At 41.2% G+C, this 27703-nt stretch overlaps 1 protein-coding gene across 2 annotated transcripts in view; it reads left to right on the top strand.

Annotated features, from left to right (window-relative positions):
* Window positions 1-27703, top strand: part of grik2 (glutamate receptor, ionotropic, kainate 2) — a 266601-nt gene that overhangs the window by 2544 nt on the left and 236354 nt on the right. For both annotated transcript variants that reach the window (XM_037075481.1, XM_037075480.1), the window contains exon 2: window positions 350-857. In XM_037075481.1, coding sequence (XP_036931376.1) covers window positions 740-857 — 118 coding nt within the window. In that variant the 5' untranslated portion in view covers window positions 350-739. The remainder of the gene's footprint in view (window positions 1-349; window positions 858-27703) is intronic.

Raw genomic sequence — 27703 nt, 5'->3', positions numbered from 1 at the left:
ATCGGGGGGTGGAAGGATAGAAGGAAGGAAGGAAGGAAGGAAGGGGGGAGGAGTGGGGCAGGCATGACAATTTCAGCAGGCGATATAGATCAAGGGGCGAAGTGTGGTCAGCAGTAACCGGGAACCATGCCCGCTCCAGCCCGTGCGCTCTCCCACTACTAGTGTTGGCTCGACGTCAGATGCTGTGCGGCAGTGCAGCAGGAGGAGCTCGGGCTCGGCGAGGCTGCTGAGACCGCCGCTCCGCTCACTCACACGCTCACTTGGTCACGCTGGATCTCCACAAACCTCCCCCAAGTCTGTCTCCCCCCACCCCCTTTCTCACCCCCCTCCAATCTCTGTCTTTCACCAGATGGATTTCTTCAAGCTCTGCCCTGCCTAACATGGATGCCCAGCCACCTCCACCACCACCACCTCCACCATCATCTTCCTCAGCTGAGTCGGAGGGCTGTTTCTTCTTGGCGCAGTGAGCTGGACACGCAGTGCTTCTTCTTCTCTTCTTTTTTTTTTTTTTTTTTTCTTTTTTTCTTTTTTCGCCAAATGGATGTGGGGAAACCGTTGCCCAGCCCGCTGGTGGTGATCATGCCGTGATATTGCAGCCGCCCTGCTTCACATTAAAGGGGTGACAGAGAGAGAGAGAGAGAGAGAGAGAGAGAGAGAGAGAGAGAGAAAGAAAAAAAAAAACAAATCTGGGGAATATACCGATTCAGGGAATAACAATCCTGTGCACCACACAAGCACCATGAAGATTACCTCCCTGCTGATATTTAATGCGAGAGTCAGGTGCACCGTCAGGCTTCTACTGCTGCTATTACACTGTGTGGGATATTCTCATGGGATGCCACACGTCTTGAGATTTGGTGAGCTACTTCTTCTTCTTCCTCCCTGAAAGTTTGACTGGTGTGTTTTCATCTCCATAAAGCATGTTGCTCTCATTACGACCTGTTGGAGACTCGCTCTTCCTCCCTCTCCTCACTTGTGGGAAATGGGAAAAGTTGCTGTTCAGAGTGGGTTTTTTTTTTTTTTTTGCAGTATCATTTGTGAGGCTTTTTAGGAGCAATAGTATGAGGGTGGTGTATCCAAAGAGTTGGCATGGACCCGCACTACTACAGTGCACAGCTGCCAGAAGGAGAGATGGATGTATGAATGAATTCATAGGGTGTCGACAGTGGGAAGCCTCTAACTTGTTGCTATTTAGAAAGTTTCAAATTGAAAAGGTTGGATCACTGCCCCTCACACCACACCCCTGTGTTTACACTGTCTGCTGGTGGGGCTGTTTTTATCAGTCCACCTCAGCCACTTTGGTGTGTGTGTGTGTGTGTGTGTGTGTGTGTTAAATCTGATGATTCGCGTCATCTGATTATATGTGTGTCTTCTTGATTTTTATTTGGGATGTCACGGTGCGCGGCATCTTAATGCGTGGTATCAGTGTGTCTGGATGTGTGTGAGAAAAACAAAAGAGAGACACACAGTTAAATATTCTTTTTTTTTTTTTTTTTTTTACAGCATCTTCATTCAGTGTTTCCTTATGAAGAATACAGTGCATCATTTTTTCAGAACGTGCCTCCTCCACATCACACACATGATGAATATTTTATTTAGCTGTCAGCAAAATTCCGGTTGACCTGTTGAACCACGATTTCCCCCTCAAATCCCGTCTGAAGCAGCTTTAAAGGAGGAAAGATGCATATATTTCTTCACTATATGGGAATACAGCGTATCCATTTCCAACGCTTGGCAGCTACTACGTGACGCTCACAGTAAATGTTCCACCTCAAATCTGCGTGGTTTTATAGCTGCATCGTTCCATCAAATGAAATCATTCTGGATGTATTTTATACACGGTACAAGGCCCAGTTGTTTTGAATACCTCAGTGTTTTTATTGATGAGGCCAGCGGTCGGCAGGAGGTTAAGGCCGCCGCTTTACACCTCACATCGTGGCTATAGCCAGAGAAAATAAGAGCAGAAAGAAGGAAAAACACTGCACACATGACATTATTAAACTAGAACGTTTGGTCTGATCAGCCAGTGTTTAAGTCACTTAATTTGTCAAGAAATAAAAGTCAGTAGCACGGGCTCACAATCACATCACCGTGATGCAGAATAAGATCCACAGATACAGAAACACGCGCCCACGTATAATTGTATTGAAAGATGCATGTTTCGTTGAATAATCTAATGTTCTTTTTTTGTTGTGTATGCACTGGAAAAGACAGCACTGACACTATAGAGCAAAAGAAGAATTCTCAGGGTTTTAATACACAGTGTGGATTCTTTAATTGATGAATACAGTTAGATGAGGCGCAGATAGATTTTTGATCCGAGTCGTGTGTAGATGAAATCCTTTGACCTTCTGGTCTGTTGGGTGTCACTGAAGCCGTCATCTCTCTACATTACAGTGACCGGCTCCCAGCTTGGTGTCATTCAGTCCGTGTGTAGAGGGGAATACAGGGTGCTGGGGGAAACACCCTGAGCCCTGTTAAGTCACATTATATGGCTGTACCTCGCTGTCAGACTGCTGAGGCAGGACAGTAGCAACCTGAATGTGTCTGATGGACAACATGTCTTGTGATTACTTTTATTCCCCCTCTCTTCTTTTCCTGGTGGAGCTTTAATCAGCCACATGTGTGTTGACAAATCTATTCAGCAAGCATCTGTGGACCTCGACGTGTGTGTGTTGTAAAGAATGTGACAGATTTCAATTTGAATTGTGGAAACAGTGACGAGAAGCAAAACAGATAATTGTGCTGGATGAGTTAAACATCTGTGTAATTGTAGTTAGCTGTGCTGAGAGAACACTGATCAGGGTACAGATGAATAAATATTAAAGGGGCAGGTGGTGAAAGATGAAATATTGAATGGTCAAAATCGATTAAATTAAATTCCTAAGTGTAGAACCAACCCGACATCGCCAGCGGGTTTAACCCTAACCCTTGGCGAATGCCGGCGTCTCTAACACTTCTCACACTCAGGCTCCTTAGGCACAAAACACTTGGTGCCATCACGTTTTGGCTTAAAATACCTTTTTTTTATTTTTTATTTATTTATTTTTTTTACATTCCAGAGTTCTCCTTAAAAACATTCTATGACATTTTGCTTACAAATGTTGAAACACAGTCTCAGACTGCGGTCACTGGCTTGGTCTCACTGCCCCTCCACCTCCTGATACACTACTGCAAGGTCAACACTGTGCTACTTGAATGCCGCCAATTTAATTTCCTCTGCTTCTGGAGCAGCTTTGACACAGATGAATGACATGCAAAGGGATTGCTATTAATGCAATAATCCCAACATCAAATTTCTGAATGTGTTTTAACCATTCATTTGCTATTCTTCAAAGTGGGAGCTTGTAAACGGCTCTGCACATTCAGACTCTTATTATGCTGCAAGACTGATGGATAACTAAATTGGCTTTCCATTGTGTAATTCAAGAAAAACAGCTCAGAGCAAGTATGCCACAGCTGTTGTTTTTAATCAATCTAACCAGATCCTGTGATAAAAAAAAAAAAAAAAAAAGCTCTTCACAGAATCCCCAAGTTAGACTTTGGAGTTGGGATTAATATTAAAGATTATTTTGAGTGGGGAATATGGAACTTACAGATTTCAGCTGGTGTGGTTGTTTAGCAGGTGTGTGTGTTGAAAACAGGGTCTCACATGCTGACAACCACTGTTGATCGATGCCACATAACTGAATTTTCCTGTGGCCAACGGAAGATAAAGCAAGATAGAGATCAGCTGTAAGCAGCAATAGACTGAAACACCGCAACGTGTGCCCTGGCAGCCCTGTAGCTGTGACTGCAGCCTGTTGGATCGGCTGAAATGTTGTGGAAGTTGAATTGCAAACTTGTGTGGAAGAGAAGCTATATTCAGGGTCACCTCGCGGGAGTATAGCAGAATGTATTTCACACATGAGAAGGTGGTGGAAGGTGGACGGTTCACTCCTTTAGAAAAGTAGCCTTAACAAAATAAGTTAAGGTCAGGAGAGTGGACCAGCTGAGGACAGTATGGACATTCATGGATTAAATACCACATTTTCCATCAGAGCAAAGGGTCATGGACATCCACGAGGCTCGTCACATCCAAAAGAAACAATTTTAAACAGTATTTATGTATTTATAAATGCATCAATTTAAACTGGCACTTTATGTCTCTGTGATCTCTGCAGAGCGCAAATTGAATCCTGTGCATCGGAGCTGGCTGCTGTGGTCGGCATTAGTATGAAGGTCACCGTCTAATGGGGCAGACGAGCTAAATGTTGCCGGTCGAGGCAAGAAAAACTCCCTCTTTAGAAAATAACTCACTTTCTTCGAAGGCTGCCTGTCAATAACTGAGGAGAAAAGTTCACATTATCCTCCAGGCTCTGGCCGCCGCTTCACTGATGACTTGTAAATAAGGAGAATTTGAAAAGAAATGCAAGCTGCTCTGAAACTATGTGAGGCAAAGCAGATGATCACCTAATGGATACATATCAGTTTGAATTAGGAGGTGATAATGAAAGCTACCATCAAAAATCAACCTCATTTGTCTATTTTTACTCTTTGTCGATGTTACCGGTGGTGATTATTTGAAGAGAAAACTTGGAGATGATGATTATAATGAGCACAGATTTGTTTCACAACTTCCAAACTAAATGTGTATCAATCCATATAACCATAACCCTAACCTCGATCCACATAACAATAACTTCAATCCACATATCCCTAATCCCAACATCAATCCACATAACCCTAACCCTAACAGCTGTACCATATCCTCCTGTTCCTCCTAATGTTTACTGAAAACTACAAATGACTCACTGTTATAGGAAAACTCTGGTCTTTTTGATGAGGATATAAACCCAACAGAGGTTAAACACAACAAAACCTATTAGCACCATGGAATATCCATGTATTCTCAGTACATCTCTGACCCTCAGGTGTGAATCAACTACAGCTTAAGAACTTCTCCCAGACTGTCAGACGTAGACAAATACAGCTAAAAATGTCTACTGTTCTGAAATGTTTAATTACTTTTAAAGTGCTAATCCTATCCATATGCTCATAAAAGCTTTTCAGTGGTGTCACATATGTCTTCTTTTGGAAAAAAAAACCATGTAGTTCCTTCCACTGGGCCAGCAGGCAATGGTTGTAGCCAAGCTAAGTTTGTTGTTTGTGTTCAGTTCTGTATATTTCTCTGCAAAGAATCACATATGCTTCACTGTTCTCTGTTATGACTTGACTACCTTTCTATTTACGTTCTGGACTTTTTTAGACTATACGTTCAGTAGATGACATTAAGGACTACACCTGTCACTGAAAACATAAAAGATAGTAATTAAGGTAAAAAACAGCAGACTTTGACTAGCATTAAAATATATTAATATTTAATATATATATATATATATATATATATATATATATATATATATATATATATATATATATATATATATATATATATATGGTAAACTCATCCAGTCTTATCCACACTTATCACTGACCGCTAAGATACGGTAGGAAAGACAACATTCATACAAGAGAGTCAGGGGCACAAATTTTGCACAAATGGCTGCTGCTGCCATTTTGACAGCACAGTTTTTCAGTAAAACGTGAACAGTACCAAAAAATTCGATTATTTGCATTCTTCTTTGTGATCAAGTCTGTAACAGGCGAGCAAACTAAGAATTATAAATTGCTGAACTGACTGTCTGTATTGAACCAGTTCTTGGTTGATTTAGAGGGAAATTAGCCTAAAAGCTTAAAACAGGAAGAGGGCGCTATTCTTCCAATGCAAATAAAGCTAAAGCTGTCAGAGAGTCTGGCAGTGACAGATGGTAGGAGAGACAGTCTGCTGGAAAAATCACTTCCAACGTGTTTATCCACTTTAGTACAGACAAAGAGGCAAAGTGGGGGAGGGGTCTGAGAAATAACAAATTGTACATACACAGCTAAGCTCACCTGTAGGGAGCTTTAGGCGAGTCTTTAATGTCAGGGTCTTTATGCAAACCATGTTTGAGCAGAAGCTGTAATTGAAAAAAGAAGCAGACTGCCCAGATGTCTGGTAGTGATCCTGAGGGTGGAGTTGGATGAGCAGTGAAGAATAGCCATTTTTTTCAGTCTGAGTAGTCTATTCACCACGGACCCAACTGTACATTTGTCAAAGGCCTGACTTCTGACCTTTTGCTCCGAGCCAAAACAAAACGCAGAGCAAGATCAAACTGTCCTGCTTTTCAGAGGGACAGAAGAGACTGACTGGGTAACACATCTCTTTTGTTCCACACTGTGGGGCTGTGTGGAGTGGATTATCTCCCGGACTGAATGTTTGATGCATCTGCATGTGTATGCGCTGCAGCTCTGATGCGGCTGTTGGTTGATGGCTTTGTGGCTGTGAAAGTCTGCCAGGGTTGCAGGTTTGGTTTTGAAAGTGGCTAACTCATTTTCTTGGACATCCCAAATACGCCACTGTGCTTGTGTGCCTACAATTTCTACACTGGTCCACTATGACATGAGAACTCACCTGCAACTCCACCTACTTAAGTATTAGCCAAATCCACATAGTGTATTACTACTAAAAGAATATAGGCACAATGCTGGCAGATTTTTCAGCTCTATATTTGTATATCAATACTGGCCTAAGACATTCAGTATCACCCTCCGCATGATATTCAAATGCAAGTGGTAGTTATGTGCCGTAAGGACATCTTTGAATTCTGTGATTTTAAAATTCAAAAGTGACTGATTTAAACTTGCAGCCCTTTGATTAACATTTTCACAGTTATTTATATTAATTTATCTCACAGATGCTACTGCCAGTGCCACAGGTAATATACAGTCTGTAATAGAGCATACGGCAGGTTGCCAGGTCATAAGGTCAGCTATTACCCTGCTTTTTATCTCTCCATTAAGTAGCCCACTTTATACAAAACACACAAACCAGCCAACTCTACCACTACCTCATTGTTAGCCCAAATGTCAGGACAAATGTTGGCAGTTAACGTTTGCAAACCACTTGGCCAGCGTACCATTATGACATTTCTACAGTTCCTGTCATATCATATGTCTTCACCAACATTGAGGTCCTCGATTAGGGACAATCCTGGCACAACTGAAGGACTTTAACTTTTATAAGGAGAGAGGGTCAAATTCATCCCGCTACAGGTTACGTTGATCATCCAATAAAATAAATGTGTATGCAAGTGTAAGTTTATCTCATTTTCTGGGCATTTATCAGACACTTTTGTCCAAAGTGACTTATAGTAATTCATGCATACATGGTGGTGGCTGCCATGCAAGGTGCCAATCAGCACATTAGGAGTAGCTTGGAGTTCAGTATCTTGCCCTAGGACACTTTGATACCTTCTGACCTTCTGATAGCAAGACACTGGCACTACCCCTGAGCCACTGCAGCCCCTAGTAGTAGCTGGAGGTGGGATTCAAAATGCCCACCTTGTGATCATGTGCCTCCCATTGATTCTTTATGACAAAATGTAATTGAAAAAATCTTAATATAAAAGAAAGTTAAATACAAGCACCATTGCTCTAAGACATGCACGTCTTGAGATTTGAATAACAAGATGAGAACGTGACAATAATGATTTCCATGTTTAACATGTGGACTGCCACACTTGCTGGGCTGCCCATTATATTTACTGCCTGTGTTGTGACGCCACATGGGGAGGTAACACTGCCTGCAAAACATGGCAACATTTCCTCCTGGTGTTTCTCCGCCAGGATGTTGACATGAGCAGCCTCTCTCAGTCAGCAAACCTTGTTTACAGAACATCCAACATGACATGAATGCACCATCACCTGAACAATGAACAGCCGACTAGCCCACAGTAGTTATCTAATGCTGAAAATACACTCTTTTTAGGAAATGGATGAATGGAGACGAGATGTAAGCATGCAGGCTCACAACAGTGAGTGTGTATGCACTGTGCTGAGTTTAAATTGGTTTTTGTACTCAGTTGTTGGGGACTGTGTTTCCCCTGTGGGTGTGTAGAAGAGCAGCGTTTTCAGTCAACTGAAGCTTCATCGCGCTCGCTAGTGAACTAAGTAAGAGATGAAATCTTGAACACAATCAATAGTAATGATGAAAGAAAAAAAAAAAAGAAGAAAATAATGTCTATTTTGAAAAATGAAACAGGTTATGGGTTATGAATTGCAATCCGGTCAGAAAAGCATGTATCAAAGGAGATTAGATCATTTATATACAGTACTTGGCAGAAAATGCTCCGTGGTTGAGCGTGATTATAATATGAATCCAAGCGGCCTGGTAAAGACTGAGAAGGGGCAGTGATAAAAACAGAACAGACAGCGTAATGAAAAAAACACAATGCACAAGAGAGACGTTGCAGTTACAAGTTCTGTTTGAGTTATTTTGGCGTTCTTTAGGGAAGTGAGAGGAGAAGCTCAACCTTATCCTGTACAGACACAACACATTCTTCAAACTATAACACTTTACCTACCCCACTAGCATCAGTGTTATCTTGTGAATGGAGGTCAAGTTAGCAATATACTTAAAATGCCTTACTGGTAAGATGTCTAACAGTTGACCTTTGGAGTGATATTATCATTGTGAAATGGCAACAGTTAGGTGTTGGTTAGATTAAGGAAAATACAGTTTAATCGAAAGTGTTTGAATCTAGCCAAGTACGTTTTGTGCTTTTTTGATTTAAGTGAAACTCTCGCCAAAAAGCAACAAGGCTTTATTTGTGATTGAATATGAGTCAATCCTTAAAGTAAAAGCATAATTACGACTAAAGAGGCACTTTGAAGATTTACCATAGTTTTGTTTTTGGACAAGCTAATTTTCAATGGTGTGCAGGGGCACTTTTATGCTAGCATCAAAATCGCTATTTTTAAAACACTAAGAAGGCTCAACACAACATGAAACTTTGTTTGTATTATCACCAGGGTCTCTACACATGAACACGAGCATTGAGAACATTGTTTGTGTACATAGAGTTTAATAAAAAGAAGGTTTTTGGATGACTCACATTAGCAGTAGCACCTCTGGCGCACCACCGTCATGGCAGACAAAAAGTGTCAACCCCTTAACTATGCTTTTACACGAAGCTTTGACTGATATTCAATCGCAAATAAAGCTTTGGTTGCTTTTTGGTGAGAGTTTCACTTTAAGATTACCAAGTTCAGTCACATAAATTCTACGCAATTTATGTACTTTAACTTACCCATGTTAACAAGTTAAAAAACTTGAGTCTAGAATCTTGGCCACACTCCTAGGGGAAAGTGCAATTTATGACCGATCCAACCACTCCAACTGCCCCCAGACTCAGACTTCATATTAGCTGTCTATTACTATACTACTATAGTAATACTATAGAAATATAACACTTCTTGAAGTGAAGTGATGCTATAGGGGGTCTGAAGGTCAGTCTTAAAAGCATGAGACCACCGACCATCCTGCTGTATTTGACTTGTTGGGAGTGTTAATGGGCTGACTGACAAATATGGAGCTGCAGTCAAAATAAGATTAGCTTAATTTAGCGTTAAGCCTGGAAGCAGTGAGAAACAATTAGCCTGGTGTCTTGTTTGTTGAGGCTGTAGTAACATGATGGCGCTACGTCTCAACAAAAAAACAGCTCCACCACAGCAGATCTCTGCTCCATACGCTGTCCAGACACTGAATGTTCAAATTAACACAGGCTTTGACAGTCAGTTGGTGGCTCCTGACTATTTTAGGCATTAGGGTGAATTCTTTGTGACTCCTGACTTACAGTCTGATCAGTTGATCAACACTCAGACTGGATGGATGTCAGGCACATCAAAAAAATTGGTTCATTGTCTCCAGTTTAAACTGTCCTGCAGTCTGATTTTGCACGATTGTCATTGATATATTCATAGATGAGCTTATTTTAACATAAAATAATGCAGTAGTATTTCATATGTTGTAACTAAATGTGATATTGACCGAGGCTGTGCTATGATGTAAATAAAACTGAACACAAGACCACACTGTCTACGTCCTGGAGCCATCTCTTGCTCCATGTTGTTTTTTTTCCTTCTTGCTGTCTGTTTCCTCAGGAGTGAAATGGCTATTAATTGTGAGCATCCATATTGTGGTTGTTTCTTTTTAACTGCGCAACATAGTGTGTGCACTGTTGCCAACTCCTCAGTAAGGAAAGTTGCTCTTGGCTGTCCTGAACGTCACCTGCTGCTCACTGAGAAGGGTAAGAATGATACATGCTTTCATGTCAGAGTCTCCAAAAGTCTCCAGTTATACCAGAAAAAGTCGCTACATTTGTCGCCAGTCGCTTTTTTGAAAAAGAGTCTCTTGAGGGGTCTGAAAACTCGCTAAATATAGCGACAAAGTTGCTAAGTTGGCAACATTGACTCTGCGTGACTACTCAGTTATTCTTGCCTGCAGGGTGTCAATTCTTGATAATCAGACACATATATCTAAAATGTTGTAAAACACCATGGGATGGTGCAAGAACTTTGTGGGATTGTGATGATTGTTCCAGCTAATTGTCAAACACTCCAGAGAAATGGAGTTACAACTTGTGTTAAAACTTTATATTTTGATTGCAAAAGACATGAAAACATAAATGAATGAATGGCCATGCCACCACTGGACTCTAGAGCAGTGGAGACACGTTCTCTGCAGTGACAAATCACGCTTCTCCATCTGGCAATCTGATGGACGAGTCTGGGTTTGGCGGTTGCCAGGAGAACAGTTCTTGTCTGACTGCATTGTGCCAAGTGTAAAGTTTGGTGGATGGGGGATTATGGTGTGGGGGTGTTTTTCAGGGGCTGGGCTTGGCCCCTTTAGTTCCAGTGAAAGGAATTCTGAATGCTTCAACATACCAAGAGATGTTGGATAATTCCATGCTCCAACTTTGTGGGAACAGTTTGGGGATGTCCCCTTCCTGTTCCAACATGACTGTGCACCAGTGCACAAAGGTCCATAAAGACATGGATGAGAGAGTTTGGTGTGGATGACCTTAACCGGCCTGCACAGAGTCCCGACCTCAACCCGATAGAACATGTTTGGGATGAATTAGAGCAGAGACTGAGAGCCAGGCCTTCCTGTCCAACATCAGTGTGTGACCTCACAAATGTGCTTCTGGAAGAATGGTCAAAAATTCCCATAAACACACTATTTAACTATATAGATTTAAGAATGGGATGTCACTTAAGTTCATATGTGAGGCAATGCAGGTGAGGGAACACTTTTGGCAATATAGTGTATGTGTATGTAATGCCGTAATGAAAAATGAATTGACTCAGCAGAGGCAACTTTTGTCTGCTGCACATCAGATGGATCTGGCCTCCATGTCATCCATTTATTAAAAGTTTAAAACTCAGAGACCTACCTGAAGAAAACACACATAGAAAGCAGACTGCTAAAAGCCACGCTGACCTGATATGCATGGCCTCTGTTCTTGCTCACCTAGCCGTTGCCTCCTGCTTCCAGTCTTCATGTTTAGTTAGACTAATGACATTATCACTCCTCAAATACTGAACTATTCCTTTAACACTAAAGTAGAACAAATGTAGCCTAGAAATTTCAGCAGAAACATGAGTGAGTACAGCTAGAGTGTGAGCTGTCTCACTGAGAGATCATCTTCGTTCATGATCTTAAAAACTCCAGACATATTCAAACTGCCCCAGTGCAGTGCCTCAACATGATGCTCCATTCAGTATGTACTCGATACAGTAGACAGAGTCAAATCTTAATGCAGAAACGGCTGATTTTCTGGTAATTTGTTTACAGCCTCTACATCTTCCCTACTTGAATTAGCAAGCTGAATGAAGTGCTAGAAGTCAAGGTTACCCGGAGCTAGCAACGAAGCTATCATTTCAATTAGAGGCTTGCTGGTTGAACTACATTTGACCTCAATCAGAAGAAACTAATCTGATTTGATGGAACCGCACTAAGGGCGATATTTTTTAAAGGAAGATACCATTAAAAGAGGAACTGAATACCCTGCAATTTTTCTGTTTAAAATGCTTGATTTTCCAGTGCAAGACAAAAATGCAACACACTATTTATAGCTTTCTTTGGCAGGAGTCATTATTATTAGTCAATTTCATCAACAATCCAAAAACAAACAAAAAAGGAACAGAACAAATGATCCACTCTGTAATCTTGTTAGGAAATAAACCCTTAGCTGTTGCACATTAGTGGGAGACATTTCACTTTTTACATTCACATTTTGTTTTTCCTGTTTTTAGATTTATCAGCTTCAAGGTCCTACGTGTACCTGACAAGGATCAGCTATGAGCTATCTTTTCATTTGTGCAGTCTCCTCTCATTGTAACAAGACCGATGTGGAGATCAGACAAAAATCTGTTCTCACTTTCCAGCATATGAGAGAACGTGCACCTACACAAAACCAATAATGCTGAGCACAGGGCTTTTGTATATTTAGAATGGAATTCGCTGCTGTTCTCCTTCAAGTGCCTTTGTGTTCATTATGCCTCTCTGCAGTGTAAATGTAGTTTATATACTCTGCCATCAGCACTTCTTCCACCAGTAAGTGCTCTGCAAGAGCAGTCTTTCACTCAGAAATGGTTAATAACAATTTATTATAAAACATGTGTATGCATTTCTCTGTAACTCAATTAACAGCGGACAGCATCAGGCAAAGGCAAAGGCTGCTCTCTGACATTGGGATGAGGACATCAGCACAACCTTTATCTGTTGCCAAAGCATTTAGCTAACATATTTAGATGTCATGCCGCAGTGATGGCAGGGACATAGACCTGCTGTAAACCCAGGCCCTGTCCAGTGGCTTCAGTGGTTCATCTGTATACACAAAAGTTACAGAGGACAGCTCTGTTCATTATCTGAAACAGAGCCGCTGTTGGGATTTTGGAACTTTGAGGGCTTAGCCCACCTGAGAGCTAGTTTGTTGTGTTTTCGTCTGATAACTGCATCATTTTCAAGTTATTTTATAAGATGTATGACACTGTGCAATGTGAGTAAAGGGTGCTACTAGAACTGAGAACCTTGACATTGATGAAGAAGAGGTCATTTGCTATGCAACGGTATGTCGCCAATGATTTGTTCGGTATTGAAAACTGACCGACCCTGGCCTCATAGCTCCTGCTTCTACCGTGTGGCAAGGATTCCTTTTCAACTGTGAACAACTGTGTTAATGCTGTCTTATATATCTAGCTGATGCTTTTTATGTGATGAAATCATGAACCTAAATATATTCATCAATGTATTTTATATATACACTTTAGCAAAGATTTGGTAACAAACCAATGTCAGATCATGCAAAAGTCAACCATTAAAGCAGCATCCCATAGGGGCTGAATATACATCATTATTTCTATATAGGGTGACTGTCACACAACACAGCACTATTGGATGGCAGCTACAGGCCAATATTCAATGCAGCAACAGATGTACATTAATTAGAATTCTATGCTATTTATTACTGCAAAGCAGTGGATGGTTCATCTCTACTGCAACATTTCCAGCTGTTCACTAAGTGGAACACATTTGAGGTAGAAGCTGAATAAATGTTAATCCCTTTGACAGAAAAAAAAACAGCACAACTGTATATTCTTTATTATGCAGTCCTTGGGAACCTGTCTTCAGTCAGCAGGCATGTTTGCTGAGACGGAAAGAAGTTCAGCAGTTTCAGAGAATGGCAACACTCATTGTATCATCCTTCATTGAGGGTAATTCAAGCATATGATGTGTCACTGACTCTTTTTATGCCCTGGGCAGCAGAGCACACGTACTACCATGGCAGCACTTCCCCTTCGCTTGTTCTTCCAGTTTATGATGATTTCCTCTGAAGGAGTGTGGCTTTACTGGCCTTATTTAAACAGATGTAGAGTGCAGTGCTCATGTTTTATAAGGTTGACGGTCCTTATCGCTTGTTTCCGAATCATATGTGATAGGTAAAATAACACTTACTGCTTTCTTGCCAGTGATTAAAATAATTTAACCTTGATGTAAACCTCCAGGTCTACATTGTTATAAACAGTTATTTAGTATTAGGAAGTGATGTTTGTCGGGCTTGAGGCTTTGGCCGGCCCTCATTAAAAGAGATTTTTGAAAACCAAAAGGCTTATTCATGCATCGTGATCTCTGCTGATGACAACTGCAGTGTTTTAAGTGAAGCCTGGCTGAACTTTGCTAATCAAAGCATGAATGTCCCTCTGCTTCAGGAGAAAAACATAATCTTGCTGTCTGAAGTACAGAAAATGGATATTATAGCGTATAGTAGCTATGACTCAGCCGACAGTACTGTTTTTTGTGGTTGTTAAAAACCCTTCTATCCGTGATTTCCTGCTTTGTTAAGAGAGGACAGTCACGTTTTCTTTATTAAACAAATACAAACTGCAGCTGATGGAAATAATCCTGACTAACTCATTGCTTATGACTGGATCACGTGATCTGCATCAGTAAATGGTATTTGGCCTTTGCACAGTTATCAACTAAATGCAGCTTTAGAATGTAAATTACAATTATTTCATGTAACTTTGCATTGAGACCATGACACACTGGGCACTTGACAAATAATCGACACAAACGTGCAAAATACCTGCCTATGAACATTTTGCATCAGAACTATTCATACCGACAGCAACCAAGCACGACAGAGGTTGGCAGAATAAGTGTGCCAGCTTGCAGGAGCTCAGAGACGGCCCCGGGGGTCTGTGGGGTGACACTGCTGCAGCTGCCATAAGTTACAAACAAACTAACCGATGGAGGCAGCAAGAGACCAGCAACTCCCATGTTCTGCAAGCTAAAATTACCGTTTTTATCAAAGTATAATCTAATGGACTCAAAGGAAGCAGAGATATGCTTAATTTTCATTGGTAAATCCCACATGGTGTATGTATATATCTGTCTGAGATGTCATGAGTTGTGATATAATGTCCATTTCACACAAACTGGTTGCCTTCATTTGTGGTACAAAAACTCTGAAAAAAAAAAAACTTTTCTGGAAAAAAAAAAGCAACACTGAGGCTATAATTGACTGGTAAAACAAGGGGCTTGATACATGATCTGGTTGTAGCAGCTTTTACATGATCTTCTGGATGCATTTCTTGGCAATAGGTATACTACAGTGCGTGGAACCTGAAACCCCATTGCGCAGGTTTCCATGTCAGCAAGCTTTTATATGTCTGCCTACAAAGAAGATCTCCGCCTCATAACATTACATGCGGTTCTGTCAATTTTGCCACATCCGTGTGAATACTTGCAATATCCAGATGCAGTATTGCTGTAATAGTAAGATCAGAGTACTTCAATACTCATGTCATTGTATTCGTGAGAACAGAGCCATTGCCTGTGCCTGTCTTATTCAAAATGCCCTCTGTAAAAGGGACACTGCAGGGGAATAGGAAATAACACAACACACCGGTCTGCTGGTTGTTCTGGCTGCCTAATTTCCTCTCTACAACGCTCATGTCTCCTCATATCTGTGTTATTCCCCTTGCTGTTTGTACAAAGCATGGGAAAATGAAATATTTTACTCAAATGACTTTATTTGCCTTAGCGCTGCCAGTCTGAATTATCAGCTTTCTTAAATTGAGTTTAGCAGTGGTGGCTTTGTGAGCATTACACTGTGTCTTGGCCCACAGCCAACACACTGCTGGTAAATATATTTAAATCAGTGCTAAGCTGCTTAAAATATTCATATTTCACTCATAGCTAGTTTATAGAAATTTGAAACTATCTCAGGCTGGCAAAATCAGTTACATGGATAATATATATATATATCATTTCACGTTTTGGAGGAACAAAGAGAGCGGAAGCTGGTGAGCTGTGGCAAGGCGTTAAGCCCTGTGCACAGTGTGTGTTTCCTGATAGGGCTGGCTTTAGATGCTTTGTCTCTCCCGGCAGAGAGAGGCAGGAGGACGCATGCCATGTTCCTCTCAGGCTGGTGATACTGCTGCGTGTGAAGACGGGTAATACGCCACGTAAAATGATTATTCTAAAAGCCGCTTCTCTGCATCCATCCCTCGGCTTGAACCAGCAGTCTCTGCCTGCTGATGGTTTCGCCAAATGCGGCATGTATGTGGATGTAATTAGCTGAGTCTTAGGTGCTGACAGGGGCTGAGCTGGAGGTGACTTACTGTGCGGACTAACGGTGACGAAGACGCTCTGTTCCGGCTGTACTGGAACACACCGAGGACATTAGTGACCAGATCCATTCCCTGTATCGCTGTAACCGTAATACGAACCAGGACTTCTCATGACACTCTGTCCTCTGCTCTGGCTATTGTATCCGTGTGGTTTGTCCTATACTTGAGAGCTGCATCCTGAGGCCATGATGACACCATGCACTTGAGGGCCATGGCTGAATGAAATCACACTTTCCCAGCGCTCTGTTTTGCTTGATTCAGAGTCTCCTCTACAAATTCTGACCCTGACTGCTGCTAATTTACGCAAGAGCAGATCTCTAAAGGAGCACCGTGTAGTTTTGGTGAAGAAGTCTCAATGAGAAGAAGACGATCTTCACTGGCTGAATTCTTTCTGCCTAAACAAACAAACTCTCATTGTTTTTATGACTGAATAAACAAACTGATCTTAAAGGACAACACAATTTTTTGTTTTATTTATTTTTTCTTAAATAAGGCGGACCCTGCCACCTTTCTAGCTTCAAACAGTGTCCTAGGATCTTATTTTCCTCTGAGAACAGCTTGTTTATTCTTGTATGGACAAAAGTCTGTATTATTACCTCATTAAGACATTAAATATTTACATTCTGAGTTTGAATTTCTCCTTTAAAACTACAACTACAAGTCTTTGAAGGCATTTTTCGTCATCTTTGCTTCAATCTGGTGATCCTGAAGTATACATACCAGGGTAACAACAAATAAAAAAATACATCATGAGGCAACTTTCCAATGTCAACTCAGAATGATCCAATAACCTACTCAATGGAAGGCATGAACTCTTGCATGGCTTTCATGGTTCCCACAAAATTATCCTAATCTTTGGTGACTCCTTGTCTTTTCCTTTATAGCTACTGTCAGGCTGAATTTTCCCAACAGACATCTAATCAATTGCCATGAATTCTGGTACGAACATAGATATTCATCTTGCAACTCCATGTAGCTACCCCATTCTCTAATACTTTAGACTCAAGCTTTCATCCGCCAATCAGAGGGTCCCTGGGCAAGATACTGAACCCCAAATTGCTCATCCATCCGAGTGTGAGCATATGTATGAATGGTAATTGCTCCTGATGAGCAGGCGGCCCCTTGCGTGGAAGCCACCTGTGTGTGAAGTGTGTATTATGAGTGAAAGTTTATTTTTAACTTACTTTGAGTGGTTTTTAAAAGTAGAGGAATGCTTTAGGTCAATTTACCATTTGTGAACGAATACCTCCAAAACTACTGACAATCCCATTGGCCTCAGCTGTGTTTAGTGCTAAATATTAAAGCTATGTCTGTAAGCTCCGAATCATTTTTTTTTTTTGGCTAATTCAGACTTTATCCAGATATATTTTCGCAAGTCTGGACAGCACAAAAAAAACAACAAAACAAAACAAAAAACGAGCTGTTTTTTCTGCAAGTTTTTTTTGAAGGGTCTTTGAAGTGCGATTGAATTTGTATTTCTGCAAATGCGTCTCAGTCCGGATGTTATGGTTGTTCACATCAGAATTTAAACTGTCACTCACGATGTGACACACAACAATAACAGCACAACAATGCCTTCAAGAGGCTGAGCCGAATCCCTGCTGCTGCTAGCAGAACGGTGTAGAAGACACCGCAGAGAACAAGTCTGTGGGGTCACGCTGAAATAAACTGTTTGCTCCGCGACGTGCTGGCATGATATTTAAAGGGTGAGACCATGTATTTCCATTTTTCATGCTTTCATGTTGGAAAGCCATGTTGCCAGTGTTTGTAGATACTGACACCTACGTTGTCATCACTGCATGTCTAGGAACAAAAATCATATCTGCAGATAACGGTGCAAGCAAGTTGTCTGACATATCTGATTTGAAGAACAAATTTTGATATATTTTGATATAATCTGATAGAGTCCAAACAAAGCTCAAGATGGTGATCAACGTTTTACTCGCTTAACGTTTTTTTTTTTGGAATTGTCATTCTGAGCATGTTTGCACGCTGACATTACCATTTAGCTCAAAGCACCACTGTTGCTAAGTACATCCTCACAGACGCACTGCAGCTCTAGACTCTTAATGCTTTTTGAAAGGTAGATCTGAAAAGTTTATAACTTGCTCCTTCGAGGGAGATGCCAAGTGAGGTCAGCTTATGTTCAGTTCCGACTCCGAGGGCCTACGAGTATACTGCCCCATTTGTAGACTTCTTTACCCTGAACAAAAAGCTAATTCAGCAATTGTTAATATTACTAGCTGCTAAACTGAAAACATCATTTCTGATGAAAAGCATATTAAACATCCCTGCAGATTCCTGCACAACAGCTGCGCTCAAAGCAAAAGCCTATGGATCTCCAGAATGGCTGTCAGAGGGGGTGTTCCATCACCTGGAAGATCTCTATTTTCATCAGAGTCTTCCAGATATCTCTATCTTTCTCCCACTGCCTGGGAGACAGGTGTTGGGAGACCAGAGCTTTGTACGTATATTGTAAGTAAAAGCCTCTGATTGAGAATGGCAGAGAAGCCTCTCCGAGTCAATAACTCATTTGGAAGGGGTTATGAATTAGAATGATCTTGCTGAGGGGAAGGTAGACGCCCGCCCATATCCTGCCTCGAGTTGCTGAAGAAACTGGAATAATAATCCTCCAGGAAAATCGATGGCGGAATGCTGTGCCACAGGGACAAATACCAGCCATGGCCCCTTTCTGCACCACGTGACTCTTATCTGTCAATCGGCTGAATTTCTGCTGATATGCCATAAATCCAATTCCTTAAAATGTCATATTAAAATTTCAGGCCATTTAGATTGGCTTGTGGATGGAGAATGACGGCTTCCCTCTCCCAGGGGCAGGGATTATATGTCAATAATGTCCTCTGTGCCAGGGAGGTTCTTTCATTAGCTTGTATTTAGATTGAAGTGTCATCCATATGATGAGAGCCTGCTGCTGTGTCTCTAGGCGTCTCAGCAGTGTGTGTGTGTGTGTGTGTGTGTGTGTGTGTGTGTGTGTGTGTGTGTGTTTGTTGGGCTCTTTCTCAGCCCTCAACCCTAATAGAGTTGTCCGTCCGATAAGTCAGCAGTGTGATGTGTTGATAGATACACAGTGTATGGGGTGGCAGTGTTATTGTGTAGTGGAGATTATGGAGAACATCCCAACGCTGAGAACTAATAAGTTAAGGTCAGCCAGTGTTGCTGAAGCACCTGAACTCTGAACCTGTCTTATTTAAGTGACAACTTGAAGGATGCAAGTGCATACTGATAACCCTCAATTGTTCCCATTCAAAAGTATATTGATATTTTTGACCTTATCGTTGGAATATTTTTTTTTTTTTTTTTTTTTTTACACCGTGATCGGATATTGAAGGCTGGGGCTGCATATCTTGAACAGCACTGACAGTAAATGTTACTTGCCCTGTCAGTCCTATTTCAGTTATGCTGCAGCATTTCAAAATCTCAGCAATGGGTATGGTAAGAATAATGTTATGTTAACCGATAGAAGCAGAGCTTTTATGAGAAATGTGTTTTTCTCACAGTGGTCCTCCATCCTGGCATTGGAGGCTGTTTAAAGCAGGGTGGATGCTGGGGATTAATATAGTTAGAGAGCCGGTGACCCTCTGGTTGCCTTTGCCCTCCAGCTGAAGTTACCCACAACACACATCATGTTTCCTGGGTCAGTGGAGCGTTTGGTTTGGGTTTGCTCTCTCTGTTTGTGTCATTTTTGGGTTAAAGGTCAAATAATATGGGGACCTGAATGAAAGCAGCACAATGTAGTTTCAGAGGAGAAATCTATTACTATTACTATTAAAACTACTACTAACATTTTAATATTTACAAAATTAATGAGGGGATAATGATAATTAGGTAATAATTCTTTATTGTTAGGTAGCAGTAAAGCATCTGTTTGGTAACAGATGCAGAAATGGTTCAAGATAGGCAGGGAAAAAAAAAACTGAGCTAATAAATACAGAATTTGAAAAAGCTTTCAAAACAGTGGTGGCCATTTTGCAAATCACACCAAACAGTGTGATCTGATATTTCTGTCAGTGGTTTTGCTGAAATAGCATAATTGATATTACTCCTCCTCCTGGATATTTAACCAATGTTTTTGTGTGTGTGTGCGTGTGTGTGCGTGCACGTGTGTATGTGTGTTTTTGAAGTTAAAATGATGCTCCTGGATTAATGTCAAAATGAGCAGCAGTGTATGGAATTAAAACAGCGTGACTGGTCAGCTGGTCAGTGACTGTCCTGGAGCAACAATAATGATGCTGTAGGAGGAACGTCAACACAGCGATTTGAGATAAACCTTCCAAGGTTTCAGATGTTCCTGACCTCCAGTGAGCCTCTGGTTTCAGTTCATTTCGGAGCATCTGAAAAGAATCTTGAAACCTGCTGTAGATAGCTAATCCTTACCAGGGAACATTTAGTTACCATTTAAACTCTCAATTTGTGCATTCAGGAGTGACCCGTGAGTGCGTCTGGTCTTGGCTGCAGCACAGCTCTCTCACAGTGGCTAAAACAGACTCCATGCCAGTTGAGCCTTGGAGCAAACCGAGCTGACACAGAAGTTGTGGTAGCGGTAACCATTAGCAAGAATATATGTTTTTCATGATGATTGGACATACATAACACACACACACACACACACACACACACACACACACACACACACACACACACACACACACACACACACACAGTGTCAATAACAGAATGAATTGGATGCATTTCAGTTAATAACAGGTTGACTGCACACTTTTTTTTTACATTATGTTCTGCTTTATGACATCATGGGCATATTCTGTGCAGTTTGGTCCTATTGCTCAGTGGTTGTACACACAGCATTAACTGTCCTGGCTGTTGTATTCCGAGACATGGGTAGAGAAAGTTGCTCTCAGAGGAAGTGTCTCACACTTTGCTGACTGGAGAAAAAAGAAACACTTCAGGCGTTTCTTGGAAGTGCTGCAACATCACAACCAACAGGATCACTGGCTGCGGGTGGGTATTTTATTTTTTGTGTGAGTGTGTGTGTGTGTGTGTGTGTGTGTGTGTGTGTGTATATGTGTTACCTCCTGCTGTTATCTTCACTCCTTGAAAGTTTGCATGTCATATTTTTCTTGCATGTATCTTCTGTCTTTCCCCCCTTTTCTCAGGCCTTTGCCAGGCTTCCCCTCTTGAAATGATCTTCCTGATCTGTCCTTTATAATCCCCCCCCCCCGTTCACTGTAACCCATGCTTGTCTGTGATTGGTTCAGAGTTTTCACAAAGTGTGTGTGTGTGTGTGTGTGTTTGCAAGTGTGTTCTTATGCAGGCTCGCATCGGTACAGTGGGACGGGAGCCGCTTTGATTTCCCAAGACGTCTCGGTCAGGCCTCATCGCTTTCAGACAGCAATCTCTACTTAAAGAGGAAGGAAAATGTTAGGAGGAGGGAAAGGGCAGAGAAAAGTGTGTGTGTGCACCCGTGTGTGTGTGTGTGTGTGTGTGTGTGTGTGTGTGTTGGAGAACGAGCAGGAGAGGGAGAAGATGGGATGAAGGTCAGCTGGGAAAAATTTGCAGAAAAATATGAAGACACTTACGAGAGGAGAGAGCAAATAAATAAAGGATGTTTCCCCTGAATTAAACATGACTGTAAACGGCGGTGGGGATAGGGACCTCACGCTGCATTCATCTGAGCAGGTCAACACAACACTACGCCTCATGAGTCTGTCGGTACACTGAACAGTTAAACACACTGCCGGCCTGGGCTCTTGTTTTCTTTACATAACGTCCTCACACTGTGTCTTATATCATGTCTGCTGTGGGTACTGCAAATGCGCTGTGTGGTCATTAAGAGACTGTTTAGGCTTTGAATCTTTGCTCTCTCTATTATTACTCCAATTGGTAATGATATTGTACTCACCAAGTCAGTTGTTGAAGGTCGATGGGGCAAGAAGCATGAACAGTCAGGTGATGAATCTTTTTGAGAAAATGAAGGCAAACAATGAATTAACACCCAACTGAATGTGAAGGTTCAGACACTTCCTTTCTAAGCTTAGTATAAGTAGTTTTTATTGTTTGTTTCTTTTTTGAAACTGTTCTGTTACTGTATGCCTAGTCTTATTCCCCCTGTTAAGCAACTTGAATTGTTTGTATGAAAATGAGCAGGTACATTGTGCTTAGGTGTGTACAATGTTCACAAGTGATAAAAAGTAGGGACGAGTCTTTGAAAATAAGACCCAGTTTCTAATAAAGTCGGTAATATAATTTGGTGGATATGGTAAAACCAACCTCAATTTTAAAAAAAAAAAGAAAAAAAGAAAAAAAAATGCTTTTCATAATCTGATTTAGATTAAATCCCAAACTTGGCCGTCCATAATTCATATTGGTCTTCCAGTGCACAGGCAAAAACATGCATTTTACAAGTTTTATTCGCATCAGTTAGCATATTTCTGAGCTGAATGCTGCTCCCTGTGTCAACTGCTATACTGTACCTCCATCCTGTGTCGGTCTTTAGGGGGAGTCTGCTCAGCTCCACCACCAGCATCACTTCAAAGGCTTCCCAACTCTCTCCTCATAACTTTCAGGAGCTAGAGAGGAAGTGCTGCTGGAAGTGCATTACAATATCCTGAGCTGCAGATCTGCTCACCGTTTTTTTTTTTTCAGCTTCAGTCAGGCTCCACTTCCACATTTTGCTGACTGATTGTTGCATGTATGAACTCAGGCACCACTGCTACGGTCAAATGGGTTTGCCAGATTTGCTGTAAGGCTCAGATTTTTTTTTTAAACCTCTGAATATAAATAGCATTAATTGGCAAATTTAAGCGTATATCCAATGATTTAAATCCGGGAGGGTTGTTCAACAGTAAAGTATATGGAAAATGTCTAATTTAACAAGCAAGCGGTCCTTTTCCCTGTGAGGGTTACAATTACCCTAATTGAAAAAGCTGGACATGGATTGAAACTGGCAGTCTAATTAATGGACTCTTTTACAAGCTTCCATAGAAGCCCCTGTTCAGTACAATACTTACACACATGGGTGAGTCCACGGTAAGCCTGTGTATGTACTCCATATTTAGCTGCCAAGATGGTATTTTTGATATCAAATTGTTACTCACATTATGTGATAAACAAGACTTGAATAGGAGACCTTTGAAAGAAAACTGAAAATTAGAACTCAATCATTCAGTAAATATGATCAGAATGGTTAGAATATATTTTTTTTTCTATAATGATGCTGAGTTTAGGATTAAGGTTAGATTTTATTCTGTCTCTGTTTGTCATCTGTTGACTGATACTTAAAACCACATTTAACTGCAAACTGTGAATTTGTTTCTGAATAGGCGTTAATTGTTTTGGTGGCCTTTTCATCTGCTCCTAGAAATGCCATCAATAAGTGTTAATGGCTTCCCTGTTGTTTTTCATTTTCATGCTATTATCTGTATTTCCTGGCTCCAGCGCTCACTTCTGAATTATGTCACTGACAGTAAAAAGGTCCAACAATGAAATGCTGCTCTACCCTCGGCATTCCTTTTAATGTGTAATCGACATTAATCAACTTTGGAGTTGAGACCAATACAAAAAAAGTGCTATTTCAAGACCAACCTGTGCATTTGGTCCAGTGTTTCCCCATTAGATACAAAAAAACACCAAAAAAACAAACAAACAAAAAAAATGTTTCAAGTGAGGAAGAAAAAGTATTTCCATGCAAGCATGACATAAAACCACCTGGAAAGTGTATAATGCAGGTCTGCATTTTGCTGCTTTTGCATTTTTGCAGCAGGTAAGTTTTTCCAAATGAGATGGTGATAATTGAGTGGTTGTAACCAACAGTATTTTATTGTTCTAGCTGTACCGCTTTGCAGAAAAGATAGAAAATATGTTGACGCTGTTAAATTGACTTGTCCTGGTCCTCTTGCCTGGTTTTGTTCCCAGTCCAGTCACCAGAATAAATGTTTGCAGTGCTCTACAGATATGTAGAAACTTTTCCATCGGTTTTATTTTTAATGTTATCTTCTGACAACACAGTGCTTATGGTCTGGTTAGGTCAAGTTGCAAAAAAAACACTTTTGGGTTAGGGAAAGATCATGTTTTGATTTAAAATATGAGTTTTGGTCACCACAAGATATCTCGACTTTGTCACCAAACAACAGGGCTGGAATTTATCTAGAGGTCTCCTTATTTACACTTACAAACGTTGAAATGCTGTCACGGACTGCAGTCACTGGCTTGGAAGCCTTGTTACCTAGCACAACTCCACCACTACCCCCTCAGCCTTCTAACAAGTCTGGTCATAAACATGTAATGTTGACATGATAAGACACGTGTTGAAACATCAATATGACACAAACAATTCTAAACGAGTCAGTGGTTTGCAGAAATGTTACCTGCTAACATGTTATTCTGATGTTGGGGCTGTTCATCCCTTAGGTGAACAGACACTCCATCATTCATATTGTCTGTTAAGTTACACCGTCCTCTGCCACAGGGATCTATCATGAGGTGATGTCTTGAGGTGCTCTGTGTATTCCCGATCATTGCTGTATGATTTTAAATGGCAGTAATCCTCACAGCAACCACAATAAACGCCGACGACCTAACACATCACAATAGACTTAATTGATGTATATGTGTCGAAAAAATATGTGAAGTAAGTTTCTTGGGGCACTGAAGTGCCTGCTGACTGGCTGCAGGCAACACTGTTTGCTGCCTCAGCTCTCTCAACCAGCCGACTTCCCCCTTGTGTTCTAGGTTTTTGGTTTTGTAGATGTGTGCACACTGCAAAGCTGGTTCAACTTAAAATAAAACAATACAAATAAATACAATTACAATCAACAGGAGTAGTAATTGTTGCTGTAAAAATGGGGGGGGGGGAACACCACTTTTAGGATCTTGTCCAAGAAAAAAACCAAAAGCATCTCGCTGAAGCCTCCTTTAAAGCACGGCAGTGTGAAAGTGTGTGTGTCTGTCTCATGTATCCGTTTCAGTGTTGAAGTGTCTTGCACGTACGTCTGCTTTTCTGCTGAACAGTGAGAGTGCGAGCACGGGTGAGTGAGCATTTACATATGTCTGTGACTAAGCCCATTGGCACAGTACAGTATGATGCAGTGCTCCTTGCCTCACTGTGCCTGTCTGCTGTGAGTGTAGTTTTGTGTTCTGCTTGTAATCCTCAGCACTGTCCCTGGGGGGGAAAAGCTGGGGATGCTAACAGCAGCCAAACTGCAGGTTGCTGCTGGAGAGAACAACAGGTCACTCCGTCCTTGCTTTTCACACTGGCTGGAACACTACACAGTACAACAGCAGCACAGCATTAAAGGTGTTGTAGAGCATGGGGGATTTATGGGAAATGAAAAAATCGAAGGATAAGCCTGATATGTTGATTAGGTTGATGGCTGTATCAGAAAAAATGACAATATAGATAGTCTGTGAAATTAACTTACTGGGACCCATATCAACAATTGACCTCAAGCACAAGATGAAGTCGGGTGAAGTTCTGTAGTATAAATGCCCAAAAATACCTCATAGTGAGGGGGACAGGGTGGACGTTAGGAATAGACGAGCATAGGACTGGTGATATATGTTGTTTTACGAGTCACTGGAAATCAACGCGTTTAGTCATTTAGTCATGAGTGTGTTGCTTGATACATGTATATACCCATAGATAATCTTACTTGCTGAGCCACCTGGGAAGGCGCCAACGGAAATGGCAGGCACTCCTTGGCAGGTGATTGGAAGAGTTGTCCAACTGCCTCTCGCTGTCTATCATAGGCTACCTTCAGAACAACAGCAGTGCTACCACCAGTCAGGAGAAAAATTAAGTCGGGCTGAGGCCAGTTGGGAAAATCAAGAAAAGATTGACTGTGATTGGTGAAATAATTGACCATTCACAGCTTTCACGGTTAAGAAAGGGAATTTCTCTTACTATATAGGTAGCATTAGCTAGCCTGCAACAGTCATAAAATACAGCAACAGAATGAGCATAAATTGCATGGATGCAGCTGTTAGAGTTGCAATTCAAATCATGGCATCAACAACGCTTGAACTGGCAAATTGTGTCTAATATTGTGAAAAAAAGTTTAATGAACAGCTCTTCCAGACTGATGCTGCTGGGTCACTCTATTGGATGAGAGGCAAAACATTACAAAAGTAAATTTACACAGTACATATACTGTACATATAAAAGATAGACATCCACTGATAGAAAGTGAATAAAGGAAATTATTAAATCCCACAACAACAATGTGGAACAATCCCCACTGTTTCAGTGCTGTGTTTTAAAACCCCTATCATTACACTCAAGTCTCACTGCCCTCTCTTTGACAGCTCCATTGCGCAGACCTATGCCCTCTTTTCTATGTCTTCCCGTGAATCCTACAGCGTAGTACTACACAGGTCACTACACGTGGGATCTTATCTTATTCATTAGGAACATGGATAACAATTGGACAATAAATTATTCATTCAACGTTGGCAGTAGTAGGAGAATCACTGGCATCTTGCTCTTTTGCCCTTATTCACCCCTATGTCACTCAGCCCTGTTGAAAAAAGGCGGTTAAAACCAGTCAGTGGGGATACACAGTGACTCAGGCTGCTTGTGCAAGTACAGTCTGAAAGCTGCCGTAAGGGAAATGTGGAGATGAGATGTGCATGGACTCTCTACCTCATTCGGAGGTGAAAATAGGCATCATGGACCCGCTGAGAGACAGGAGTGTTGGCAGGTGTCCCATATCCAGGAGTATGAGACAACCCCATGCTGCATGGCAGAGTGAAAGAACTAACAAAAACACCACCAGATGGATGACTGTCTGCATAGTTCAGGGACTAAAATGTGACATAGAGGTCAGAGAAGTCACTGGCTTTAATACTTGTACCAACCAGGAAAATCTATGTGAAGAAAGCAATAGATTAACACTCTTCAATCCTTCAACACATTCATCTCTTGAGGATAGCACTGAAACCTCAACTGGTCACCGGCCACTGTAAGATAAAGAAAAAGAGTGGTTGTGTGGCCTGGATTTAAAAGTAAATGGTAACTTACCCCAGATGAATAAAGGCTGAAATAAAACAGCTGCAAGCAAAACTTCCTGGGGCAAGCACAACACATCAAGCACAGCACCCCGAACACTGGTACACATCTGCCCTCTCAACAAGTTTGATTATGACTGAAGGAAGCATTATAGAGATGTGGCCACCAGCTCTGACGCAAGGAAAATGGTCTGCAAAAACATAACTCTTAGATGGCAAAAAGAGACAGAATGTTAAAGATGTTTAATAACAAACATAGGAAACTCTCGTCATCAACAAATGTTTATTTGAGTCACTGTCTACCAGTTTAAAGTGCCGATTGTAACATGGCCAGAATCTTAGTTGAATACTAAATCTAATATACTGTGATATACTTGATCTGCCCCTGAAACATAAAATTAATATATTTTTTGCTAAGAAAGTGTCTTAGCTCCTCGCCAGGGACGTCTCCTGTGTGATCGTAGCTTTTAGTGAAGCTGAATAATCCAGCCTGGGACGCTGTTGCTTTTGGGGCTCTTTGTACAGTAAATCCTGATGATCGATCCTATATACAGTGTGATCTGTGAATGTTTCATCCACTTTTAGATGATAAACATGCCGCTAGCTGGACGCTAATGGGACGTATTGACTTCCCATAATGCTTTGTAAGTGGTCAGAGAGA

This window comes from Acanthopagrus latus, chromosome 17 (genome assembly GCF_904848185.1).
Source record: "Acanthopagrus latus isolate v.2019 chromosome 17, fAcaLat1.1, whole genome shotgun sequence".
In the NCBI taxonomy this organism is placed as follows: Eukaryota; Metazoa; Chordata; class Actinopteri; order Spariformes; family Sparidae; genus Acanthopagrus; species Acanthopagrus latus.
Note: the sequence above shows the minus strand (reverse complement) of the source record. Positions and strands in the feature narration are given on the sequence as shown.